This window comes from Salvelinus sp. IW2-2015, linkage group LG20, assembly GCF_002910315.2.
Source record: "Salvelinus sp. IW2-2015 linkage group LG20, ASM291031v2, whole genome shotgun sequence".
NCBI classification, from domain to species: Eukaryota; Metazoa; Chordata; class Actinopteri; order Salmoniformes; family Salmonidae; genus Salvelinus; species Salvelinus sp. IW2-2015.
In genome coordinates, this window is record NC_036860.1 from 42,435,368 (window position 1) to 42,459,707 (window position 24,340).

A 24,340-nucleotide genomic window follows, 5' to 3' on the forward strand; every position below is an offset into this window, starting at 1 on the left:
GTGTGTGTGTTGTGTGTGTGTGTGTGTGTGTGTGTGTGTGTGTTGTGTGTGTTAGCTGTACTGTAACTGTATCTGTGTGTGTGTTGTGTGGTACTGTACTGTACTGTGTGTGTGGTACTGTACTATACTGTGTGTGTGTGTGTGTGTGGTACTGTACTGTGTGTGTACTGTTACTGCTGCGCTGCTTCTGATACAGGAGGTCCCCCAGTGGCCACTATGTGCAGTGGAGCCCTTCCACAATCTGCTGATCACTTGGGCTGTATGTGTGTTAGCTCAGCTACATCTTTCCCTCTTGGTCCTGCTTCACTCTGCATTGATGACGCTGCAAAGCGACGGCCTATGTTTTGTGCACTTTTATGTGTGTGTTCATGAGTGGGTGCGTGCCATAGACTCTTGGCATTGCCAAATTGGCTTATGTCCCATCCCGCTGAGTTGTGTGTGTGCAGGAGGTTGGCATGCTGTCAAAGCTCCAAACGTGTTCCAGTTGAACCACTAGAAACAATGTTCCCTCAAGTTTTTTCCTGCTGAACGCAAACTTGAACATTGTGAAAATGATGTTTAACTTCCGGCATGTGTTTACTGGGAACACTGAGGCTGTACCCGCTTTAAGTTACAGTTACAGAAAATGCATCACATAACATTTGAAATGAAAATGGTAGTTCTTTCATTCAGCCTACAGTAGCAGCCAATGTGTGGTGTTCAATGTAGGCCTACATTCCATGAGAATTTTGAAATAACATGCAGGGCTTGACATTAACCTGTTTTATCCACTTATCCTTCAGACAAGGAGATGACTGAAAATGTTGTGTTGTTTGAAGCAAGAAACCACTTTACAAAATAAAATGTATTATTAATCAGACAAATGATGCTACCCTTTGCCTATTGGCTACTTAGCTCATTCAAGCCTGTTTCAAAATACAACACTGCCCCTTTAAGACATAAAAAAGCTATTTTTGCTTTTCAAAGATGGCTAGAAATGCATACGTTTTGTGCTCTTGTAGGAAGCACTCCTACATTGCTGACTACAAATGAGCTATAACTGGGCTAATAACTCACTAACTAGCAAAGGATATGAACAAATGTGCACATATGGCTACATGCAGCTCTCGCTTTGATCTCAAAACAAGCGCATAATAATCACGACCGCTCATGCTGTAAAACAGTCCAGTTCAGAGTGAATGGTGCAAATCCATATACGGCAATGGTCTATTTGCATATAGGCCTACTGCAGCTCTGATTGGTTATGGCGCACCGATCTGTGTAGAGTATGGGCCTGAGTCGGGCCTGTCAGTGCAATAGAATTCTATTCCGATGCGCTCTGCCTACAACACAATCTCTTACATAGTTCGTTTTACATACTTAAGTCTTGCATAGTTCGTTTTGTTTCGCTATGTTGCATTGAAAGTGGCTAATATTCTGTTGATTCGATCACAATTCCCAGAGTAAAGGGAAACGTTGATMGTGTTCACTCTAGAACTGGGGCCGGCAGTTAGCCTAGTGGTGGCAGTTAGCCTAGTGGTGGCAGTTAGCCTAGTGGTGGCAGTTAGCCTAGTGGTGGCAGTTAGCCTAGTGGTTAGAGCGTTGGGCTGAAAGGTTGCTACATCGAATCCCTGAGCTGACAAGGTAAAAATCTGTCGTTCTGCCCTTGAACAAGGCAGTTAACCCACTGTTCCTAGGCCGTCATTGTAAATAAGAATTTGTTCTTAACTGACTTGCCTAGTTAAATAAAGGTTAAATAAAAACTGTAAAACTCTAGAAAGTTGAGTGAAATTAAATCTGCGCGGGGTGATATTTCTTCTCTTCTGTGCGGCAGCCCCGGGGGAGCCCCTGCCTATGAAACAAAACAGTACACTCACTTAGCAGTGGAGCTGGGTGTACAGTAGCAGCAGAGAAAACAGGAAAGGGTAGTCTCTGGTAGAGCYGTACTGTGGGGCACCATATGAACATCACACTGACTGGCTGGTCTAAGGTCTAAACCAGTGGTTCTCCACTGGTTTTGCCTCGGGACCCAAATTCAACCAGGTTTTCTCAGGGTGACCCAATATTCACATTGCGAAAAAAAAGAATCACCAAAATGCAATCTRAAACTATTTTTAATGCTATACTGATTGTAAATGTATCAATTATATGACAAGGGAACAACATTCCCACCTTTCATTGTCACTTCTTAAATTTTGCCCATATTCGTAATGAAAAATGTTAATAAACTCTAGTTTGAGACCACAAAATCAACAAAATTATCGCTGCTAATAGCTCTATATTGAAAACACTGTGATTGAAGAGAAATTGTTCAGAGATTTAATTATTTAAAATTGTAAGTTCATTATTACTTCTACACACTTTCTAACTGGTTTAAGTCGTTTAAGTTCAGACTGGAGTATAGAATCGCTGGTCTAAACGGTGTGTTGTTCAGTGGCTGCAGGCTCCTCTACTCTGCTTTACAATGGGGTCGCCATGTCACTACAGCATCCACATTCTTTGGATTTACAGACTGAAATGGCTGTGTTTGAGAGGCCAGGATCTTCTGAATAAGTGCCTGACCCCTCAGATGAAATGGCCGGAGATGGGGAGAAAGAGAGAGAGAGGACTCTTTCATGCAGACAGTTTTGGAATAATAAGGGCAGTGTGACGCAAGGCTGGAACGCATCCATACAAACACAGCGTTCCAGCCAGTTATTGATAAGGGGCTAGCTGGCGGCATAGGTTTTTGTTTGCTGCTTGTGCCGTTTTTCCCCTGTAGTGCAGCAGGCCTTCAAAGGAAACAGATTAAAGGTCCTTTACACAGAGAGAGAGAGAGAGCCCCTGGAGCGTAATGAAATCAATGGCTACTGGAACATGCCATTCCTTCAGCCCCAACCCCTTGTGTGTGTGTGACTCTGTATGCCTGCCATGGACACAGAGGCCCCATCATAATATATGACATTTAGCTGACGCTTTTATCCAAAATGACATACAGTCAAACATGCATACATTCTCTGAATTGGTGGCCCCAATTGGAATCGAACCCACATTCCTGGCTTTGCATGTGCCATGCTCTACCAACTGATCCACAGAGAACCACAAGAGCACGCAGCCCAATCCCTGAGAGATATTGACGTAGTGTAGTGGCATTAGGGCTCCCTCCCTCCCCGGCCTAGGAGGCCATGGCATTTCTCACATACACTGGTAGCCTTGTCTGGAAATCTCATTAGTACAGTCAGTACAGAGACGTTTGTTCGTTCCCCTCTTTTCTCTCTTCTCTCTATTTTTTTAAAGTCTGCCAAAAATAACCTATTCTCAACTGAGACTGAGAGAGCAGAAACAGCTCTCATGAGCTGGAGGCACCTGTGTACTTTCTACATTTAGGCAAGAGATGTCCCTCTTGTTATGTGGTTTAGACTGTGTGTTTATTGTAAAAATGTATTTAAAACAGTTTCATATAGACTGTATCTGCTGTAGCCTTTTATCCATTATCAATATATTTTGATTGTTTTTGATCAGCTATATCTTATTGGTTTTGTTTCTTTGCATTTGTTTCGTGCACAATATTGATCTCTCTCTTGTCTGTCTCTCACTCACTCTTTCTTTCTATCTCTCTCTCTTGGTCTGTCTCTCTCTCACTCTCTTTCTCTTTCTCTCTCTTGGTCTCTGTCTTTCTCGCTCTCTTTCTGTCTTTCTCTCTCCCTGTCTCTCAGGGGGAGGATGGAGCAGCAGGTCTGTCAGATGGTAAGGATCCTCTGTCTCTGCTGTACTGTGCAGCTCTGTGCTCTGTTAGATGACAGGGATATTACCTGGGTCCACAGCCTACCCGAGTGACAGCAGTAGCAGCCTAAGCCAGCCTTTGATGATGGTGTGAAACCATACTGTAGCTTACCACCTGTCTGTCATGGGCTTCTCACAGCAACAGTAAATGCAGTCAATCAGTCTGAGCCATCATACTGTGGTGTATCTGTAGCTCATACCACATATGATTTGTAATGGCAAAGTCTTATCTAGATTCCTCAGGCATGTAGACGCATTAGTAGGTTTTATTCAGACTTAGTTCAGATGTGTTTTATTGGGGTGTTATAGCACGTATATATGTGTGCTAGCTATTGAATGCAGCCTCAGGAATAGGCCCACATGTAATACTGACAGCCTCTGACGTCAAGGTATATTTGGGAGCTACAGGTGGGTTACCAACCTAATCCCTGTGTGTGTTCCTTCTCCCCCCTCCGCCAGACGCAGCACGGGCAGCCGCACACGCACGCACTGCCTCCACCAGTCTGATCCATGAGACAGATTTGGCTGTGTCCATCAACGACCTGGACAACCTCTTCAACTCAGACGAGGACGAACTCACGGTCAGTACTGTGTGTGTGTGTGTGTGTGTGTGTGTGTGTGTGTGTGTGTGTGTGTGTTGTGTGTGGTGGTGTGTGTGTGTGTGTGTGTGTGTGTGTGTGTGTGTGTGTGTGTGTGTGTGTGTGTGTGTGAGAGAGAGAGGAGGATGAACTTGCGGTCATTGGGGCCTGCCAGCACTACAGCCTGCCCACTGCACTAAACCACAATGAATATCCCATTAGCTAGAGTACCGCCTGGCAAGTGTGTGTGTGCGCATCTGAGTGTGTGTGTGTGTTGGTGAGCCAGAATGTTGCGTGCATGCAGTACATCAGCGTCTATGGCTGACATGTCAACCTACAACACATTACAGTGTTATCGGCTACGTTTATACAGACACTGATTCGGATCTTTTACCCAATTATTGGCTAAATATCTGCTCTGGTTTGTCAAAAGCTTGTGTAAACGCGGCTTAGATTCAAAAAGGCTTTCCCCAACCCCCGCCCCAAAGGTGGATATGGATGGCTTCCAAAGGGCTCTGTTCTGACTTTGGCCCCCACAGAACAGTCACAGTCCAGCCCCCTCTGAGACTGTCTGGCACCAACAACACTGCAAGAACACACTGAGGGCTGCAATGCCACCACTGGGTTACGGCCTGCCAACAGGGTTCCCCAGCCCCTCACTGCAGGGGTTTTGTTGTTGTGGAACTAACATCACATCGATTTGTTGACTGTCACTGTTCTCGGGTTGCAGAAAATGTGTAATATTGATTTATGTTGTGTTCATTTAAATTAAACGTTATACAGTTTAGTCTCATTGAGATAAAATATATATAGAGACATGTCATTTAATTTTGTGTGTTGTTTTTGTGAATAAACTTTTGAATGTTTTGAATCTTATTTTTGCCATGTCTTTATTCAACAGCCTGGTTCCAGACGAGCGGTGAATGGAACAGGTGATAAATTTGGCAACAAGGAACCAAAGCCAGCCACTCTGGACCCAGTATCTTGCATCAGTAAGCCTGCTTCTCCCTGCTCTCAGATCAGCCTGTTCAATCAGCTCCTAGCTCAATGCTTATGGGATAGGATACGCCTAAGCACTGATCCAAGATCAGCTTTCCCCACTTCTCAGCCTAAGTATGATGCGCTGAAAATGTGCTTGAGGCAACTCAAACCCATGTAGAAACTCATAATATAACACTTGGAAAGCACAGCCTGTTCATACTCATTAATTCACTAATGAAGCATGAAGCTTCTTCAGTCACTAGTCTTAGCACATGTTTGCATTCCAGGATCCTTATGTATCAGGCATCTCAGTAGGAGTGCTGATCTAATATCAGGTCTCTGTTCATAAGGCAAAAGGCAAAACTGATCATAGATCAGCACTCCTACTCAGCCCAGAGATGTTGTTTACCTATGCTGCGCCCCCTTGTGGCGATAAGAGTTCTACAGAAGTCACTGGCTGTCTGAGCGACCCTGCTCCACTCCAAACAGACAGCTCTGAGCCATGGGGCAGGAACAAGAGTCTCATTATCTACCTCTCTATGTGACTAGTGTATAGCTTTGTGTGTGAAACAAGGTGCTTGTTGCCTCAGCAGTTAGACTGTCAAACTGTTGATTGTACCTGTTGAGCCATGGCTGCCTTTGAGACTTCAGATCTTCACTTGTTGTTGTCACTGAATGAGAACCTTGATTCCTCTCTAGTCTCTAACGCCCCTCCCCACCTCTTTCTTAATTTATCCCTATATTTCCCCTCTCCTCCCTCTGTCACCTCTAGGCTCGGCAGATTTGCACCAGATGTTCCCCACTCCCCCCAGCCTGGAGCAGCACATCATGGGCTACTCTCCCATGAACATGGGCAGTAAGGAGTATGGCGGCCTGGAGGTCGGACAGGGCATGACCAACCTGGACGGTACCTCGTCCCTTGGGGGATACTTCAAGATCGAGGTGGAGGAAGGCTATTGCAGCCCCAAGCCACAGGAAATCAAGGTGGGTTTGGCCCCTAATTTTCAACTTGACCCTCTTTCTGACCCTGATTAGGAGTCATGGATAATTCCTCTGCATCACCTAACTGTTGCTGAACTTAAGACTGCTGGTGTTTTCTAGCCTAACCATGCCCAGGAGTTACAATAAGGATGAATGTGAAATGAAAAAGTCAATTGAAGTCATAGTACTGTAGCCTCAGTGTACATACAGCACATGGTCTAACCCCAGTGTCATACGCCACCGCTCCCTGTCTCTCCCCCTCAGGACTTCTCGTTTGTGTACAAGCCAGAGCTGTGCCAGGCATTTGTGGGCTGCTCCATGTTTGCCCCCCTCAAGACCCTGCCCAGCCAGTGTCTGCCCCCCATCAAGATGCCAGACGAGTGCATCTACAGGCCCAGCTGGACCACTGCGGGCAAACAAGAGATGCTCAACCACCCCCATGTGCCTTCCATGGCCTACCTCAACAAAGACAGGTAAACATATTTCCTTCAAGTGCATAGTCCAGAAACCACTTATCTCCTCACCTGCCATTGCATTGGTGTGTGGTTGTGCATTTGAATTGTCTGATAGAGTAAATCAGTCAATCTCTATATGAACCACTCATAACCAATGTGTTTTGTCTGAATGCCTAACTGCTAGGGGCCCATCTGCTATGGGAGGGCTGTCTGTCTGCGTGGCTAACTGACTGTCTCAGGACCCTCTCCTCTGCTTCTAAAGCCTGTGGAACCAATGGAGACTTTCCCAGCTGCTCCAAGGATTTTTTTACAATTCGTAATGCTCATCTGTGCAGAGGGATACTGAAGCTGCAGTGTAATTTAGACTTAGACGATACAGACACACACACACACACACACACACACACACACACAACACACACACACACACACACACACACACACACAACACACACACACACACACACACACACACACACACACACACACACACACACACAGACACACACACTTGGGTTTATCCCCTACCCTTGAGGAGCCTGTTCCATTCCTCAGCATGGCTGATTGAGAGGAGAGGAGATGAGTGTAGATGAGGTGGTGGTGATTGAAGGTGAGGATTATTAACCCTCAGTACTGAGCCTGGTCTATCAAATCAAATCAAATTGTATTAGTCACATACACATATGTAGCAGATGTAATTGCGAGGGTCGCGAAATGCTTGTCTTCCTAGCTCCAACAGTGCCGTAGTATCTAACAGTGCAGTTGTATCTAAAAACGATTCACAACGATACACACAAATCTATAAGTAAATAAATATTAGATTGAGCAATGTCGGAGTGGCTTTGACTAAAATACAGTAGAATAGAATACAGAATATACATATGAAATGAGTAAAGCAGTATGTAAACATTATTAAAGTGACTAGTGTTCCATTATTAAAGTGGCCTGTGATTCCATGTCTATGTATATAGGGCAGCAGCCTCTAAGGTGCAGGGTTGAGTAACCGTGTGGTAGCCGGCTAATGATGGCTGTTTAACAGTGTGATGGCCTTAAGATAGAAGGTGTTTTTCAGTCTCTCGGTTCCAGCTTTGATGCACCTGTACTGACCTCGCCTTCTGGATGATAGCGGGGTGAACAGGCCGTGGCTCGGGTGGTTGATGTCCTTGATTATCTTTTTGTCCTTCCTGTGACACCGGGTGCTATAGATGTCCTGGAGGGCAGGTAGTTTGCCCCCCAGTGATGCGTTGGCCAGACCGCACCACCATCTGGAGAGCCATGTGGTTGCAGGCAGTGCAGGAGAAGGTGGAAATCTTCAAGTTCCTCGGCGTACACATCACTGACGATCTGAAATGGTCCACCTCAGGAGGCTGAAGAAATTTGACTTAAACCCTAAAACAAACTTTTACAGATGCACAATTGAGAGCATCCTGTTGCGCTGTATCACTGCCTGGTACGGCAACCACTGCAGTCCCGTCGATGTGGATAGGGGCGTGCTCCCTCTGCTGTTTCCTGAAGTCCACGATCAGCTTGTTTTGTTGACGTCGAGTGAGAGGTTATTTTCCTGGCACCACTATCCCAGGGAGTTGATCATTTTCAACCATTTTACCGACCTCCTAAACAAAAACTCCCAATGAGTAGTACTGTTATTGCGGACCTTTTTCCTAGTAGTGTAATTACCATATGATGGCAATTGAGTGATTTGAAGTTCTTTTTTACAAGTAATGGCAAAACCAGGTCTGTTTCCCCTAATATATGGCTGTATGATCATAGCTGTACCTCTCTGCATAATTTGGGGCATGCCTGTTTAAGGGCTTAGAGGACGGCAGGTAACCTAGTGGTTAAGCGTTGGGCCAGTATTTACATGTTTTATTTAACCTTTTATTTAACTAGGCAAGTCAGTTAAGAACAAGTTCTTATTTACAATGACGGCCTACCCCTGCCAAAGCCTCCCCTAACCCGGACGACGCTGGGCCAATTGTGCGCCGCCCTATGGGACCCCTTGTGATACAGCCCGGGATCGAACCAGGGTCTGTAGTGACACCTCTAGCACTGAGATGCAGTACCTTAGACCACTGCGCCACTCAGCAGTCCAGTAACTGAAAGGTTGCTGGTTTGAATCCCCAGGATGACTAGGTGGAGAGAAACAATCTGCCGATGTGCCTTTGAGCAAGACACTTAACCCTAATTGCTCCTGTAAGTCGCTCTGGATAAGAACGTCTGCCAATTGATGTAAAACATTTGGACCTTGCTGTTCCTCTGTCTGGGTAGAGGGGGGTATAGATGGGGCCTCTGTTCCTTGCAGAGTGCTAAGAATGGCAGTAAAGTCCCAGGATGTCATGGGAAAGCCCTATAAGCTGGTCATGCTGTTTTTACGACCCTCACTACTTAACCTGCGCTACTGCCGTGTAAGGGCTGCATCCCAAATAGCACTCTATTTCCTTTATAGTGCACTATGGGCCCTGATCAAAGGTAGTTCACTGTATAGGGGTGGAGAGAGAGGGAGGAGGCAGGGGCCTACTGCTTTAGGTTCAGCCACAATTTGTTTCTTTCCCACACATATGTAAGTAGCCTAGGTATGACAGGCTGTGCTGTGCTCTCCTCCCTCTTTAGCTCTCATCACAGCTGCTCTCCTCCTCTCGCCAGGCCCAAAAATAGACTCTTCTCCCTCATTGAGGGGCTGCTTCAAATGGCAGCGCCTTCCGCAGTGGCATTGGGATACCCCGATAGACAGCCAGGCAGCCACTTTTCTCTGCTTTTCTGTTAACCGTTCCCCCTCTTGACAGTTGTTGTGTCGTTTACCTCTGCTGTGTAATGGAGGTTTAGTTGATACTGAAATGAACTGTTGATTGTTGTGTTACTGTATCCCAAGCTCTGGTTTGTTGTGTTGTTTTGAATTAAGCTCTAGCACAGGGTTCCCCAATTGGCGACCTGTGGGACAAATTTGTCCTGCGGGTGGTTTTATTTGGCCCACCAATGTTTTGTTGTTGTTGAATTTTCATTGTTGGACATAAAAAACTGTAAAAACATCAGGAAATCAGCTCCAAGCGATTTTAATTTGGGAAATATGTTCCTAGGTATTTCCACGCATAGTAGAGAGACGTGATCATAATTATACAAATGTAAGCAGTCTACAAATTATTTGTTGCGTCCCCCGACCATCCGTTCAAGAAAAAATCATCCYGCGGCTGAATCTAGTTGATGATCCCTGCTCTAGCATATTGTCCCCACAGGCTGGTTTCTGTGACTGATTTCTCTCTTCACTTCTCTCTGCCACAGTAACATCCCCAGTGTGGGCAGTGGCATGGACCAAGACTACAGCCAGAGCTACACACCCCAGACCCATACGCCCTTCATGTCCAACAGTGCCCCCCCCAGCAACAGTGGCACGGGCATCCTGCCCTCMCCGGCCACCCCGCGCTTCTCCGCCCCCACACCACGCACTCCCCGTACCCCACGCACCCCCAGAGGACCCGCCAGTGTCCAGGGYTCGCTYAAGTACGAGAACTCAGACCTCTACTCGCCTGCCTCYACCCCCTCCACCTGTCGACCYCTCAACTCAGTGGARCCWGCCACCGTGCCCTCCATCCCCGAGGCCCACAGCCTCTACGTCACCCTCATCCTCTCTGAGTCCGTCATGAACCTCTTCAAGGACTGCAACTTCGACAGCTGCTGCATCTGCGTGTGCAACATGAACATCAAGGGGGCCGACGTGGGTGTGTACCTGAGCGACCCCACGGGAGAGGCCCAGTACCCCTGCACCTGCGGCTTCAGCGCAGTCGTCAACCGCCGCTACGGCAACAGCTCGGGCCTATTCCTGGAGGATGAGCTGGACATCATCGGACGCGACTCGGACGTCAGCCGCGAGGCGGAGAAGCGCTTCGAGGCGCTGCGGCAACACTCGCTGGAGAGGACAGGGGGAGGAGGAGGGGGGAGGGGAGAGAGGGTACCAGACGAACTGATCTTACTGCTACAGGACCAGTGCACCAACCCCTTCTCACCCATGGCTGGGATGGAGCCTGACAGCCTGGCAGCGCGKGGGGCCGGGGGTTGTCCAGTGCCGGCCTGTGTGAGGGTGGAGGAGAGGGACTACCACAGTGACTGCTACATGGCYCTGGAGCACGGCCGCCAGTTCATGGACAACATGTCAGGAGGCAAGGTGGACGAGGCCCTGGTCAAGAGCACCTGTCTACACCACTGGTCCAAACAAAATGGTAAGAAAAACACAATTTTGTTGTTCTAACCATCATTAAAATCCATGTCTGATACATTGATACCTTGTTCTTTGCATTTGGCCCTTTAGAGCTTCAGTTGGCTAGCATAACTAACCAACAGAAACCAGTYTGTTCATTTTTCCTGCCAGTTAGCGGTATGTTGATATTTCTAGTTATATTTCTCTCCTCCTTCTCCTCTCCCCAGCGGTGGACATCAGTGCTCTGTGCTCTCAGGACGTTTTGCGGGTGCTGCTCTCCCTCCAGCCTGTACTCCAGGATGCCATCCAGAAGAAGAGGACGGTGCGCTCCTGGGGCGTTCAGGGACCCCTCACCTGGCAGCAGTTCCACAAGATGGCTGGACGGGGCTCCTACGGTAAGCCACCAGGGACTAAATTCTCCAAGAGCTAAAAACTCACATAGGCAGATACGGTACAGCTCAGTAGTCATCTCAGTCACACTGCTCTAGTCCAGATGTCAGCTCAGTGGGGAAGCTGCCACTGCTGCTGTGATGGGTTCACTTTGGGCTTTCAATCCTTCTCTGAGAGGTGACGGGTGGCACGCTGGCTTGTTTAAGTAATTACTCACTATCTTCCCTCTGTTCCTCTCCTCCTCTTCACCTTCTCTTATACCCCCCCCCCCACTCTCCACTCCTCCTTCCTGCCCCCCTACTCATCTCTTCACCTTCACTTCTCTCTCCTGCCTGTCTCTTCCTGCATCCTTCCTTCTCCTCCCCCTCCCTCCTTCTTCCCTCCATCAGGCACAGATGAGTCTCCTGAGCCCCTGCCCATCCCTACCTTCCTGGTGGGTTATGAGTATGACTTTGTGGTGCTGTCGCCCTTCGGCCTGCCCTACTGGGAGAAGCTGCTGCTGGACCCCTTCGGCTCTCACAGGGACGTGGGCTATCTGGTGGTCTGTCCCGACAACGAGGCCCTACTCCAGGGGGCCAAGAACTTCTTCAGGGACCTCACCGCCGTCTACGAAGTAAGGCTGGAGAACGTTACAATGTTAACGTCCATTTACCATGCAAGAGATGGGGCATCTTTGGACAGCTGAAGCAAGACATTTTTCTTCAGGAAAATTTTTATTTTTCATGAAAATGACCATAGGAGTTAGGAGTTAAGAGGCTATGACCATAGGAGTTGGGAGTTAAGAGGATATGACCATAGGAGTTGGGAGTTAAGAGGATATGACCATAGGAGTTGGGAGTTAAGAGGATATGACCATAGGAGTTGGGAATTAAGAGGATATGACATCTTGGGAAGTGAATTGAAATGTCAGTGTGAAAAATAGAAAAACTCCTAATTGAAAACAAAGGGCACTTTTCAATTATTGAAAGAAATGGAATTGACCCATACCTTGCTAGAGGCATCCCAGCCTACTGTACGTACTGATGACAGAAAAAATAGCCTGTCTCCTTCAGTTTTGTACCATTCCTTAATGGACTGTCTACCTCGACATAAATTCACTCAAGTTGTTCCTGTGCTGTTGTCTAAGCATTCCGCCATCCCTCCTCTCTTTCCCTCCCTCCTTCTTCTCCTTCCATCCCTTCCCCCACTCTCCATGTGCCCTGCAGTCATGTCGTCTGGGCCAACACCGCCCCATCTCAAAAGACCACCCAGACGGCATCGTGAGAGTGGGTGGAGCGGCCGCCAAGAAGCTGGCAGAGCAGCCTGTCAGCGATTGGTTCCTCAAGGCTGCCAGCGGCAACAGCGACGCCTTCGCCAAGCTCAAGCTTTACGCTCAAGTCTGCCGCTACGACCTTGGTAGGTTCCAATGACTACACGGTTGGGGATTCGGTCGGCGTCGGACCTTTCGGTACCTCCAATGCCCATATTGCCAAGAACGTGGTTTTACAACATTGTTTCTATTTTTCTTTATATATATATTGGTTTCTAAAGTCTAATGCTAGGTCGTTCACATAGCTTATGAATGAGATTGTGTTAAAGGTTGTTTGACTACTGTTAACCTGTGCTTTCTGCTCCTGTCTCTCTCCTCAGCTCCATACCTCGCCGCGCAGCCTTTACACAGCTCCCTCCTCGCACAGCCCACACCCCCTCCTGCATCCAGCATATCCTCATCCATGCAATCCTCCGGCTCCTCCTCCACCACCTCGACCGGCCCCCAAAACTCAGCGACCCCCGGAGGCCCCTCCCTCCCCAACAGCAGCGGCAGCGTGCCTAGCAACAGCACGGGTGTAGCCAACAGTGCCAACAGCGCGGCATCATCAGGGAGCCTGCCCAGCAGCGGGATGCAGTCTGCCAAGCCCAGCTCTTTCCCTCCCTTTGGGACCATGGGCTTGCAGAACCAGAGCCTGGATGGTGGCACCCAGGGAGGGCAGCTGGGACAGCAGGCTGGTTCCCAGAACACAGGACTCCCCGGGGGGGACTCAGCCAGCCAGGCCCAGGCACCCACTGAACCCCTTGAGAGGTAGGTACAACACCGGGCCTGAATTCACTCATGTACACACACACACACACACACACAGTGCCCGGAGCGAAACCCCATTCCTTGTCCTAACTCCCTCTCTCTCTTGTCCTCCTCTCCAGCACCATGGAGCGAGAGAAGGTGGGTGTGCCGACGGATGGAGAATCTCATGCCATAACGTACCCCCCGGCCATCGTGGTGTACATCGTGGACCCCTTCACCTATGAGGAGCCTGAGGCGGGGTCCAGTGTGTGGACCCTGGGCCTGCTGCGCTGCTACCTGGAGATGCTCCAGTTCCTCCCACCACACATCCGCAACGCTGTCTCTGTACAGGTAACCTCAACACAAGTATATGTGTGTTGATGAAATAATGTGTCTGGCATTGTCAAGAAGTGTCCGTTTATTTAGAATAAACTATCACTAACAGTTGCTAAGACTTTGCTTTACTGCTAAAGATGTCAGATGGGACAATCAGTATGAAAGAAGACAGAACAGGGCGCTGTATGTAATGTGCAGTAGTTTTATTAGCGTTGTATGCTGACATGCTGGTATCCACCTCTCAGATCATCCCGTGCCAGTACCTGCTCCAGCCGGTGAGGAGCGAGGAGCGTCATATCTATGCTCAACACCTCAAGTCCCTGGCCTTCTCAGTGTTCTCCCAGTGCAGGCGGCCCCTCCCCRGATCCACCAACGTCAAGTCACTAACCGGCTTTGGCCCTGGCCTGGCCATTGACACTGCACTGAAGAGCCCAGAGGTACACAAATCATCACTGACCAACATTATCCTGACATGATCCGAACTAATATGCAGCTCCTACACCAGAGATGGGCATGTCTGGACCACAGGGACAGCTTTGTCTGAATCAGTGATTTGATTTAGAGTGGGGAAACCAGGTGTAGGAAAGCATCGACTTGAATGGATGAATGAAATGGCAGGGAGAGCAGTAAACCAGCGGACACCATCTCCTCTGAGAACCAGGGTTGCCCAACCCCGTCATAGCCTGACCCTCCCCTCTGCTCCTCAGCCCTCTGCTCCTCAGCCCTCTGCTCCTCAGCCCTCTGCTCCTCAGCCCTGGCCATGTGTAGTGTGCCAGCAAGAGAGGGAGCACTGAGCTGGAGAGAGGGTTATACTAACCCCCTTAGTCCTGTAACAAGACCAGTCGAACTTATAACCCTCTTCCTTCTCCACAGTTTTCTTTCCATTATCTGCTTGGCTAGCTCCCTGAGACCTCCCTAATGGATTCCAGGCAGCAGGTTTAGACAGGGAGAGGCCCTAGACTGGCACCCAATCCTATTTAGCTCTCCCAGGCCAGCCAGCCACTCACCCACCAGCCACTACATTGCATTTCCCCCTGTACACAGTGGAGTGGAGTGGGTACTAGAGACAAACGCTGAGCTACTTAGCTAGCTGGATAAATGTCATCTCTTCAGGGATTTGGGTGGGGAGAGGTGACAACTGTAGTGACACTTTTGGAATGTTGGCTCAGCCGACTAACCAACTCAGTGATTCTCATACGTCTTTCTAGTCCTGGAGTAGATAGATTTAAGTCCTGGATTGTGTTCAGGAGGGCACAATGTACCCAACCGTGTTGCAATGGAAAACAAAAAGATATCATAGTTATTTGACAAATTTAAGTAGTACCTCCCAGTTTCAAAACATGTTATACCTAATAAACACAACCCTTGTATAACCACTAACTCCTAACCTTTGACCCCTCTCTCTCTCGTCGCCCAACAGAGACCAGAGTGTTTGCGGCTATACACACCTCCCTTCATCCTGGCGCCGACCAAGGACAAGCAGACGGAGCTGGGGGAGACGTTTGGGGAGGCCTCTCAAAAGTACAACGTGCTGTTTGTGGGCTACTGCCTGTCCCACGACCAGCGCTGGCTCCTGGCCACCTGCACCGACCTGTACGGAGAGCTGCTGGAGACCTGCATCATCAGCATCGACGTGCCCAACAGGTGGGACCACCCGACAGCACACACCATCATCATCCTCACCACCATCTAGAGTCAGCAAACCTCGAGCAGAGCAGAGCATTACAAATGGCAGGCTATTGCAGCTAGCAGTTTTTTTCCCCTTAGCAAAACAATGTTTGTTTTGCATTGAGTTTTTCGTTTTTTACGATATACCAGGTAATGATGAAAACTGTCTAATAATGAAGTGTAGTAATGAATATTGCAAGGTCAACAATCTACAACTTTCCTTGCAACCTGGCAACTCTAGTGATGTGTAGTAATAAGTGTTGTGTTAAATGTTCATCTGTCGTTTCAGTGTGTGACAGAATGTGTGTGTGTGTTTTTGTTTCGCCATAGAGCGCGGAGGAAAAAAGGCTCTGCCCGGAGGTCGGGCCTGCAGAAGCTGTGGGATTGGTGCTTGGGGCTGGTGCAGATGACATCWGTGCCATGGAGGGTGGTGATTGGTCGACTGGGCAGAATGGGACATGGCGAGTTGAAAGGTGAGGTGGAGCCTTCTATTTTACTGTTATACGTTTATTTTCTTGCGTTTATTTTGTCTTACTCGTTCACTCACTCGTCTCTCTTTCTCTTCCCCTCTCTCTCTTTCCTTTCTGCCTCGGTCCCAGACTGGAGTATTCTGTTGAGCAGGAGGAACCTGCAGTCTCTGAGTCGCCGTCTCAAGGAGGTGTGTCGTATGTGTGGCATCTCTGCCTCCGACACTCCCAGCATCCTTAGCGCTTGCCTAGTCGCCATGGAGCCTCAGGGCTCCTTTGTCATCATGCCAGGTACTACGTTCTCCTGCCCTTTGTGTGTGTGTGTCTGATGGATGATGGCAGCCTATCATAATGCATGTCGCTCCCTGTTGTTATCAGATTGATGGGTCTGAGGACAGTGCTTCTCTCAGCCATAAACCACTGGTTCTCAGTCATAAACCACTTGTTCTCAAACTCCATTGATTTCTGTGTGATGTGATGGAGACTGGCATGGACCATTGATACTGTGGGTGTATAATATGGCTCTACTGCTGTATATGAGGAGGGGCTAGACTGGTCCCTCCGGACCAGTGGTTTTGGTTAAAGGAGATGGATGTCTCCTCTCCCAGGACTTGGCTTTGACCCAGACATTGTGAGTTATACTCCACAGATCCAATGATAATTATAAAATACAATAGAGCACTGGACTGAATAATAATGGCCAGTTGAAAGATCGAGGTTGCTTTTATTGGCACCACTTACATTTTTGCTGCAAGTGTTGTTACTAATTAATTGACTGATTAATGCATGATCGCTATAGCAGATGTCACCCGTTTCCATTTGTATGTATACTGTATGCGTTCAATGTAGATTCAATGAAGATGAACGTATTGTTAACCTGACTTCCTCTTTCTCTCCAGACTCTGTGTCGACAGGCTCAGTGTTCGGCCGCAGCACCACTCTGAACATGCAGACGTCCCAGCTGAGCACTCCTCAGGACACATCCTGTACCCACATCCTGGTGTTCCCCACCTCAGCCTTTGTCCAGGTGGCTAGCTCCAACTACACTACTGACACCAACATAGATATCGCCTTCAACCCCATCCCCGGTGAGTCTACTGTACCTCTGCTCCTCCCTCTGGCCTCACCTCTCAACTCTCAACTTTGACCTTACCTTTTCTTTTTCTTTTACCTTATTGAAAATAATTGATTTAGTACATTGGAAAGAAGTAGTTTTTTGAGTTTCTCTCCTCTTCTCCTCTCCTCCTCTGTCCAGATGGGTCGGACGCCATTGGGATCTTTGACCTGCTGGACCAGGAGAACGACCTGGTGGACCCCGACATCATCAATATCCTGCCCGCCTCGCCCACCACCTCGCCCGTACACTCCCCCGGCGGCCACTACCACCAGGGGGGAGACGGCAGCAAGGTAGGCCCACCACACCACAACATGTCTCACCTGTATAGACTATAAGAGGTACTCTAGTACAGACTTTATTGAGGAAAAAACTTGTCACATGGATGACGCAGGAGAGACGAAGCAGGTACGGGAAGTAAAACATTTAATATAGAACGGACATGGAACGAGACGATAACAGCGTCAGCAAACAGATAACACAGACAAAAAACAATCAGTGCAGCAGCAGGGAACAGAGCTGGGGAACTGACAAATATAGGGGAGGAAATAAACAGATGATGAGTGAGTCCAGGTGAGTCCAATGTCGCTGATGCGCGTGACGAGGGAAGGCAGGTGTGCGTAATAGATGATAAGAGTGAGTGATGCAGGGCAGCCTGGCGCCCTCAAGCGCCAGGGGGGTAAGAGCGGGAGCAGAAGTGACACAATCTGCAGTTGCTACATCCATTTTCATACTTTTAAATGAATGAAATATACCCATTGATTATTGAAGAATATAACTTATAAATGCCTCATGAGCTTAGTTTAGATGTCATACCACATCAGAATAATATATAAGCTGGTTTCACTTCTTTGTAAACAGAGTAATTCAAACTATTTTTACATTGTATCAACACAAAACATGGTTAAAACTATAATTATGCATATATTATGTATGGTCAATTTCTTGCATCCATAGCTTATATGTCTATGAATTTGAGAGTTACATTTCTCCAGACCTCAGCTTTAAACCAAAACAGTGGCAGCTTACCGCTTTGTTATTGTTTCAATGGCGGATTGCCCCTTTAAGATGAACACAAAGATGACATTTAAGTAAAGTAATTTAATAAAGTAGATTTGGCCTGGATTGATAATGCTAGTGCTACTTAGTTTTCTTGAACAGTTGTTCTGTAATTTATGAAAAACCAAAAAGCCTTTTACAGTGTACATTATTACACGCCAGAGATGAACTCATCCTCCTCCTCTTCCCTTCCAGGGCCAGAGTACAGACCGGATGGAGTCCCACGATGAAGCTCCTAACATCCTGCAGCAGCCCCTGGCCCTGGGCTACTTTGTGTCCACAGCCAAAGCCGGCCCACTGCCTGACTGGTTCTGGTCAGCCTGCCCTCAAGCTCAGAACCAGTGTCCCCTTTTCCTCAAGGTAAACCTGTCAGACATCTGCACTCATACTCCTGGGCCCATATTCATATTGTCTCAGAGTATGAGTGCTGATCTAGGATCAACATTCTTGTAGTCTKARACTCTTTATGAATACGGGCCCAGGATTATAATATGTCTTCTGATCTAATGCCACTTTGAAGTCATTGTTAATAGTCATTTTTTAAATAATTGTTTTTGACTGACAAGTATTCACTTGCTCCAGATATCAGTGATTGACTGACTTTTGTTTGCTCTGTTATTACTGTGTGAATGGTTTAGCTAGGCCTGTCACTGACTTCTTTTGTGTCTTGTCTTTCCCCAGGCCTCTCTGCATCTCCACGTGTCTTCAGTGCAATCAGATGAACTGCTGCACAGCAAACACTCCCACCCACTCGACTCCAATCAGACCTCAGACGTACTCAGGTAAACATTGGGGATGGGCATGAGTAATCAAGTAATTCAAATCAAATCAAATGTTATTTGTCACATTCACCAAATACAACAGTGAAAAACTTACTTACAAGCCCTAACCAACAGTGCAGTTTAAACAAAATAATAAATAAATACCCCCCAAAAATATGAATAAGAAATAAAAATAACTAATAATTAAAGAGCAGCTGTAAAATAACAATAGCGAGGCTATATACAGGGGGTACCGGTACAGAGTCAATGTTCGGGGGCACCGGTTAGTCGAGGTAATTGAGGTAATATGTACATGTAGGTAGAGTTATTAAAGTGACTATGCATAGATAATAACAGAGTAGCAGCCGTGGAAAGGGGGGGGGGGGGCAATGCAAATAGTCTGGGTAGCCATTTGACGAGATGTTCAGGAGTCTTGTGGCTTGGGGGTAGAAGCTGTTTAGAAGCCTGTTGGACCTAGACTTGGCTCTCCGGTACCGCTTGTCATGCGGTAGCAGAGAGAAAAGTCTATGACTAGGGAGGCTGGAGTCTTTAACAATTTTTAGGGCCTTCCTCTGACACCGCCTGGTATAGAGGTCCTGGATGGCAGGAAGCTTGGCCCCAGTGATGTACTGGGCCGTACGCACTACCCTCTGTAGTGCCTTGCGGTCGGAGGCTGAGCAGTTGCCATACCAGGCAGTGATGCAACCAGTCAGGATGCTCTCGATGGTGCAGCTGTAGAACCTTTTGAGGATCTGAGGACCCATGCCAAATCTTTTCAGTCTCCTGAGGGAGAATAAGTTTTGTCGTGCCCTCTTCACGACTGTCTTGGTGTGCTTGGACCATGTTAATTTGTTGGGGATGTGGACACCAAGGAACTTGAAGCGCTCAACCTGCTCCACTACAGCCCCATCGATGAGAATGGGGGCGTGCTCGGTCCTCCTTTTCCTGTAGTCCACAATCATCTCCTTTGTCTTGATCACGTTGAGGGAGAGATTGTTGTCCTGGCACCACACGGCCAGGTCTCTGACCTCCTTCTTTAGGCTGCCTCGTCGTTGTCGGTGATCAGGCCTACCACTGTTGTCATCGGCAAATCTAATGATGGTGTTGGGAGTCGTGCCTGGCTGTGCAGTCATGAGTGAACAGGGAGTACAGGAGGGGACTGAGCACGCACCCCTGAGGGGCCCCCGTGTTGAGGATCAGCATGGTGGATGTGTTATTACCTACTCTTACCACCTGGGGGCGGCCCGTCAGGAAGTCCAGAATCCAGTTGCAGAGGGAGGTGGTTAGTCCCAGGGTCCTTCGCTTAGTTATGAGCTTTGAGGGCACTATGGTGTTGAACACAGCTGTAGTCAATGAATAGCATTCTCACTTAGGTGTTCCTTTTGTCCAGGTGGGAAAGGGCAGTGTGTAGTGTAATAGAGATTGCATCATCTGTGGATCTGTTAGGGCGGAATACTTGAGTACTCGAACGGACGTCAAAGCTCCATCGTTAACCAGAGATTTAAACAAATTCAAATACTGTAAAACTATTTGGTGGAATGTGCTTTGTGGCTGCCCGAACAGKCAAGTGAAATTTTGTCTTGAAGACAACATTCATTTGTTTTGACTCTAGTGTCCATTTGTACATGTGTATTTGCGGGGCACAACAAAAAAGAAACCAAGCCAAGCATMGCACTGTTCTTCTCCCTAAATGTCCTTTCCCCACCGTATCTCATTCACTCAATTGCGTTCCCGACCGCTACCTCTACACACACATACTGAGTGCACACACCAGCTCCCGTTAGGCCTACAGAAATAAATGCCTAAAAAACGTGTCTAACTGATGGGATACACAAGCTATATTCTTTGCCAAATGATGACACATTCAAAATGGACTGGTTGATTGACGTAGGAAAATATGTGTCCAATCAACAAGCTGCAGTTTTGGAATAATTGCGTCCCGTCTATTTTCCGCTTAAGTTACTTTGTGAACTGCTAGTGCCATTTAGAATAGGTTAGCCTAGGCTGTAACCCTCTTGAACATAGACAGATTCCACACTGAAAAAATGCAAAAACATTTGTTTTTAAAAGACAAAGAGCGTATTTTCATCAGAATCCTTAAGTATATGCCTATTCACCAAACAAATGTCCTGGTCATAATTCATTRCCATGCAGTTTTCAATTTGGAATTGTTCATAAAAAAAAATATTCCAAAGAACAGTCAGAATAAACTAAATTCAATGTCTGTATATCTAGTTTTGGTTTGTAACCCTGAAAAAACGTGCTAAATTGAGTCCCGTTTCAAATTATCACTCTTTGAGAACAACTAACTGTTCCAGGCATGAGATGTGCATCACTTTGCACTGGCAACTTTTTTCAGTATGGAAAAATGTTCAGTTCTATTTTATTCTGTTATATTACGTCATGTTTTTTTATACTATAAAATAGGTGTGTCTCCCCTGTGATAAGGGCTCTGGAAATAAGAGTGTATTGTCTACAAAATGAACAAAAGATAGCTATGCCATTGCACAGCAATAGGCTCCTTCTACGAGCAAGCGCCACTGCTGAAATTACTGCCTTTTTGAAGATTGTGTTCCACGATATAATGTAACCAGTTGAAATTATGGTTTCAATAAAATTATCTTAAATGGCACTTTCTTTTCTATTGACTGAATATACACTGAGTATACAAAACATTAGGAACACCTTCCAAATATTGAGTTGCACCCACTTTTCCCCTCAGAACAGCCTCAATTCGTCGGGTATGGGCTCTACAAGGTGTCGAAAGCGTTTCACAGAGATGCTGGCCCATGTTGACTCCAATGCTTCCCACATTTGTGTCAAGTTGGCTGGATGTCCTTTGTGTGGTAGACCATTCTTGATACACACAGGAAACTGCTGAGCATGAAAAACCCCGCAGCGTTGCAGTTCTTGACACACTCAAACTGGTGCACCTGATACCTACTACCATACCCCGTTCAAAGGCACTTAGTGTAAATCTTTTGCCTTGCCCATTCACCCTCTGAATGGCACACATACACAATCTAAGTCTTAGCTTTTACCTGGATTCACCTGGTCAGTCTATGTCATGGAAAGAGCAGATGTTCCTAATGTTTTGTACACTCAGTGAATATGGGCCAATTTAGTCATTAGGATTTGTTATACGTAATGGTTATGATAAATTAATCATTGTTGCTATCTGATGGCATATAGATAAATGTGCACTTACTGTATGTTTTTCCAGCACGAACCTTGTGTTCTAAAAATATGTGTTTTTCCATTTGATTTAAAAAAAATCATGCGAGTCCTCGAACAGTCAAAAAATGTAAAATTCCCATCCCTAGTAAACACACACATACACAGAAATGTATTTCCATTCAAAATCCTATTTTCCCTAACCCTAATTATAACCGTAACACTAAACCTAACACCTAAGCTTAAAATAGCCTTTGTCCTATGTGGGAAATGTCCCCATGAGGGATAATTTTCCTTGTTTTACCATCCTTGTGGGGACTTTTGTGGATTTTAGGTCCCCATGAGGATATAAAAATGAGACCACACACGAACACATTATGCAGTCACAAACACACTCCGCAGTCAAAGGGTGAATCTCATCCACGGCTCAGCCATTAAAGATCTTTGGACATGCTTTCAATCAATTTCTGGTCTATCTAAAGTGCTTATCAAAGAGATAGTAATGTATTCCACTTGATCTCAAGGTTTGTGCTCACTTTGAGAGGTGTGTTCGTTGTGAATAACACATGCCGTGTCTCTCCTCCTCCTTCCTCTCTCCTTCCCTCTGTAGATTTGTGCTGGAGCAGTACAATGCCCTTTCCTGGTTGACGTGTGACCCCGCGACGCAGGATCGGCGCTCCTGTCTGCCCATCCACTTTGTGGTGCTCAACCAGATGTACAACTTCATCATGAAGATGTTGTAACAAATAGCCTAAAGGGTGGAGGGGAAGGGGAGAAAATTAGGGGACATGCCAAAGGAAATTCCAACCTGGCAGGGTGATGCTGGACTTGAATAGGAGTAGATTAGAGAAGGCTGCTGGATGGAAGGAATGCCTTGGCCGTAGCGACGGCAATAGAAACGGGTCATAGAAACGGGTCATAGAAACATCTCAGTCTGCTCCTACCACTGTGGTGGAAGAAGAAAACGAAGAAGATGAAGAAGAAGGGAGATTTCTGGAACGGGTGATGCTAATAACAGGAACAAGAGAAAAAGAGAGAGATCCCGGTTGCCATTGTATTTTCTGTGGTAACGCCATGGTAACACTGTGGAAAAACCGTTTGGGAAACATGTAAAGTATTGGAAATCAAGTCTCATTTCAGTGATCGAAAAACTTGAATGGATCCTTGGTTTTAAGACCCGAAAAATTCCCTTTTTTCCTTTGGATGACATTTTATCCAAATGAAATGCCTGCATCTATCTTATTTATTGTAAGTTTTTAAATGTATGATTTGTCTTAATCTCTTTTATATATAAAAAATATCTTGAAGGTTTATATCGCCTTCCTGCTTTAAAGCAATTGGTCTAAGATATATGTAATCTTCTTAATTAAAAAACAAACAAAACCCCCAGAAAAATGAAATAAAGTCGCAGTAGTTTGCTTTTAGAGTATTATTTTTTGTATTGGGGACAGAATATTTGTATTGTCACAATGTACAGAAGAAGTAGATTGGAGAATTATGTCCATGCCTTTGTGCGTGCAGGATTTACAGCTAAGCTGTAGCAGCAGAGGACTTGTACAGCAATGAAGTTCACTGTGTTCAAATAAAGAGGTACATTGTCATATATAGTATTTTATACCACATTTAGACAAAAAAAAMCAAACGGCAATATATATAAATAATTATATATGAATGCCGTGCCAGCGATGGGTGGTGCGGCTTCTGTTTTAGGAATAAAGTGCGTCAACTCAATTTTACCTGTGCATTTGTTGTGGTTCTTGCTTACTGGGAGAGGGATTGTGATGTGCAATTATTTGGAAGAAAACCATTGGCTTCTTTTGGATGTAGCTGACCTCAGGTTTGACCCCTGTCTGGTGACAGATCTTGACAGAGGAATAAAAAAGAATAGAGCAAAAAGTGCTCCTATCCTGTCCTTTCAGATATGCAGTGTCCTTCTAGCACATCCCTTTATACCGCTAGCCTGGTGAGCCAGCCTGAACTTGCGAATTTACATGAATGGTCGCGACACAGATAGCGCAGCTGTAATCAGTCTGGTATATATGAGGCTACTATACCTCTTCTTATCCATACAAATCCCAATTGGCTTTTGAGGTTTCTTTTTTTGACACCATTTCTGAGTGGTTACGGATGCATTTAGACCAACTCTATTTTACTTCTATGGGATAGTAAATGTGTGGTGTAAATTAACTTTAACCGGATATGGAGGGAAGCCCATGGATATGCAGTGTTTATTTGTGCACAGAGGAAGATTGATCTCTTGTATCTTCGCCTGTTCGGAATAAAACTGTACTTTCCCTAAAATCCAATGTCATGTATCTTCTCTTGCATACTTCTGACACCTCAACATATTCATGCATAAGACTGCAAGACATTTTCTATTGTAAAAATCTAGGCCTATGGACTATGGT

General features: G+C 46.5%; 1 protein-coding gene across 2 annotated transcripts in view; it reads left to right on the plus strand.

The window, feature by feature from the left end:
• Positions 1–23,668, plus strand: part of med13a (mediator complex subunit 13a) — a 106,389-nt gene extending 82,721 nt beyond the window's left edge. For both annotated transcript variants that reach the window (XM_024012339.1, XM_070449402.1), the window contains 20 exons: positions 3,675–3,705; positions 4,201–4,322; positions 5,221–5,311; positions 6,073–6,284; positions 6,546–6,754; positions 10,013–10,947; positions 11,153–11,320; positions 11,705–11,928; positions 12,521–12,710; positions 12,945–13,374; positions 13,494–13,704; positions 13,935–14,126; positions 15,110–15,333; positions 15,688–15,830; positions 15,957–16,115; positions 16,724–16,912; positions 17,080–17,231; positions 18,193–18,357; positions 18,679–18,779; positions 22,543–23,668. In XM_024012339.1, the coding sequence (XP_023868107.1) occupies positions 3,675–3,705; positions 4,201–4,322; positions 5,221–5,311; positions 6,073–6,284; positions 6,546–6,754; positions 10,013–10,947; positions 11,153–11,320; positions 11,705–11,928; positions 12,521–12,710; positions 12,945–13,374; positions 13,494–13,704; positions 13,935–14,126; positions 15,110–15,333; positions 15,688–15,830; positions 15,957–16,115; positions 16,724–16,912; positions 17,080–17,231; positions 18,193–18,357; positions 18,679–18,779; positions 22,543–22,675 (4,281 nt within the window). In that variant the 3' untranslated portion in view covers positions 22,676–23,668. The remainder of the gene's footprint in view (positions 1–3,674; positions 3,706–4,200; positions 4,323–5,220; positions 5,312–6,072; positions 6,285–6,545; positions 6,755–10,012; positions 10,948–11,152; positions 11,321–11,704; positions 11,929–12,520; positions 12,711–12,944; positions 13,375–13,493; positions 13,705–13,934; positions 14,127–15,109; positions 15,334–15,687; positions 15,831–15,956; positions 16,116–16,723; positions 16,913–17,079; positions 17,232–18,192; positions 18,358–18,678; positions 18,780–22,542) is intronic.
• Positions 23,669–24,340: the final 672 nt, after the last annotated feature.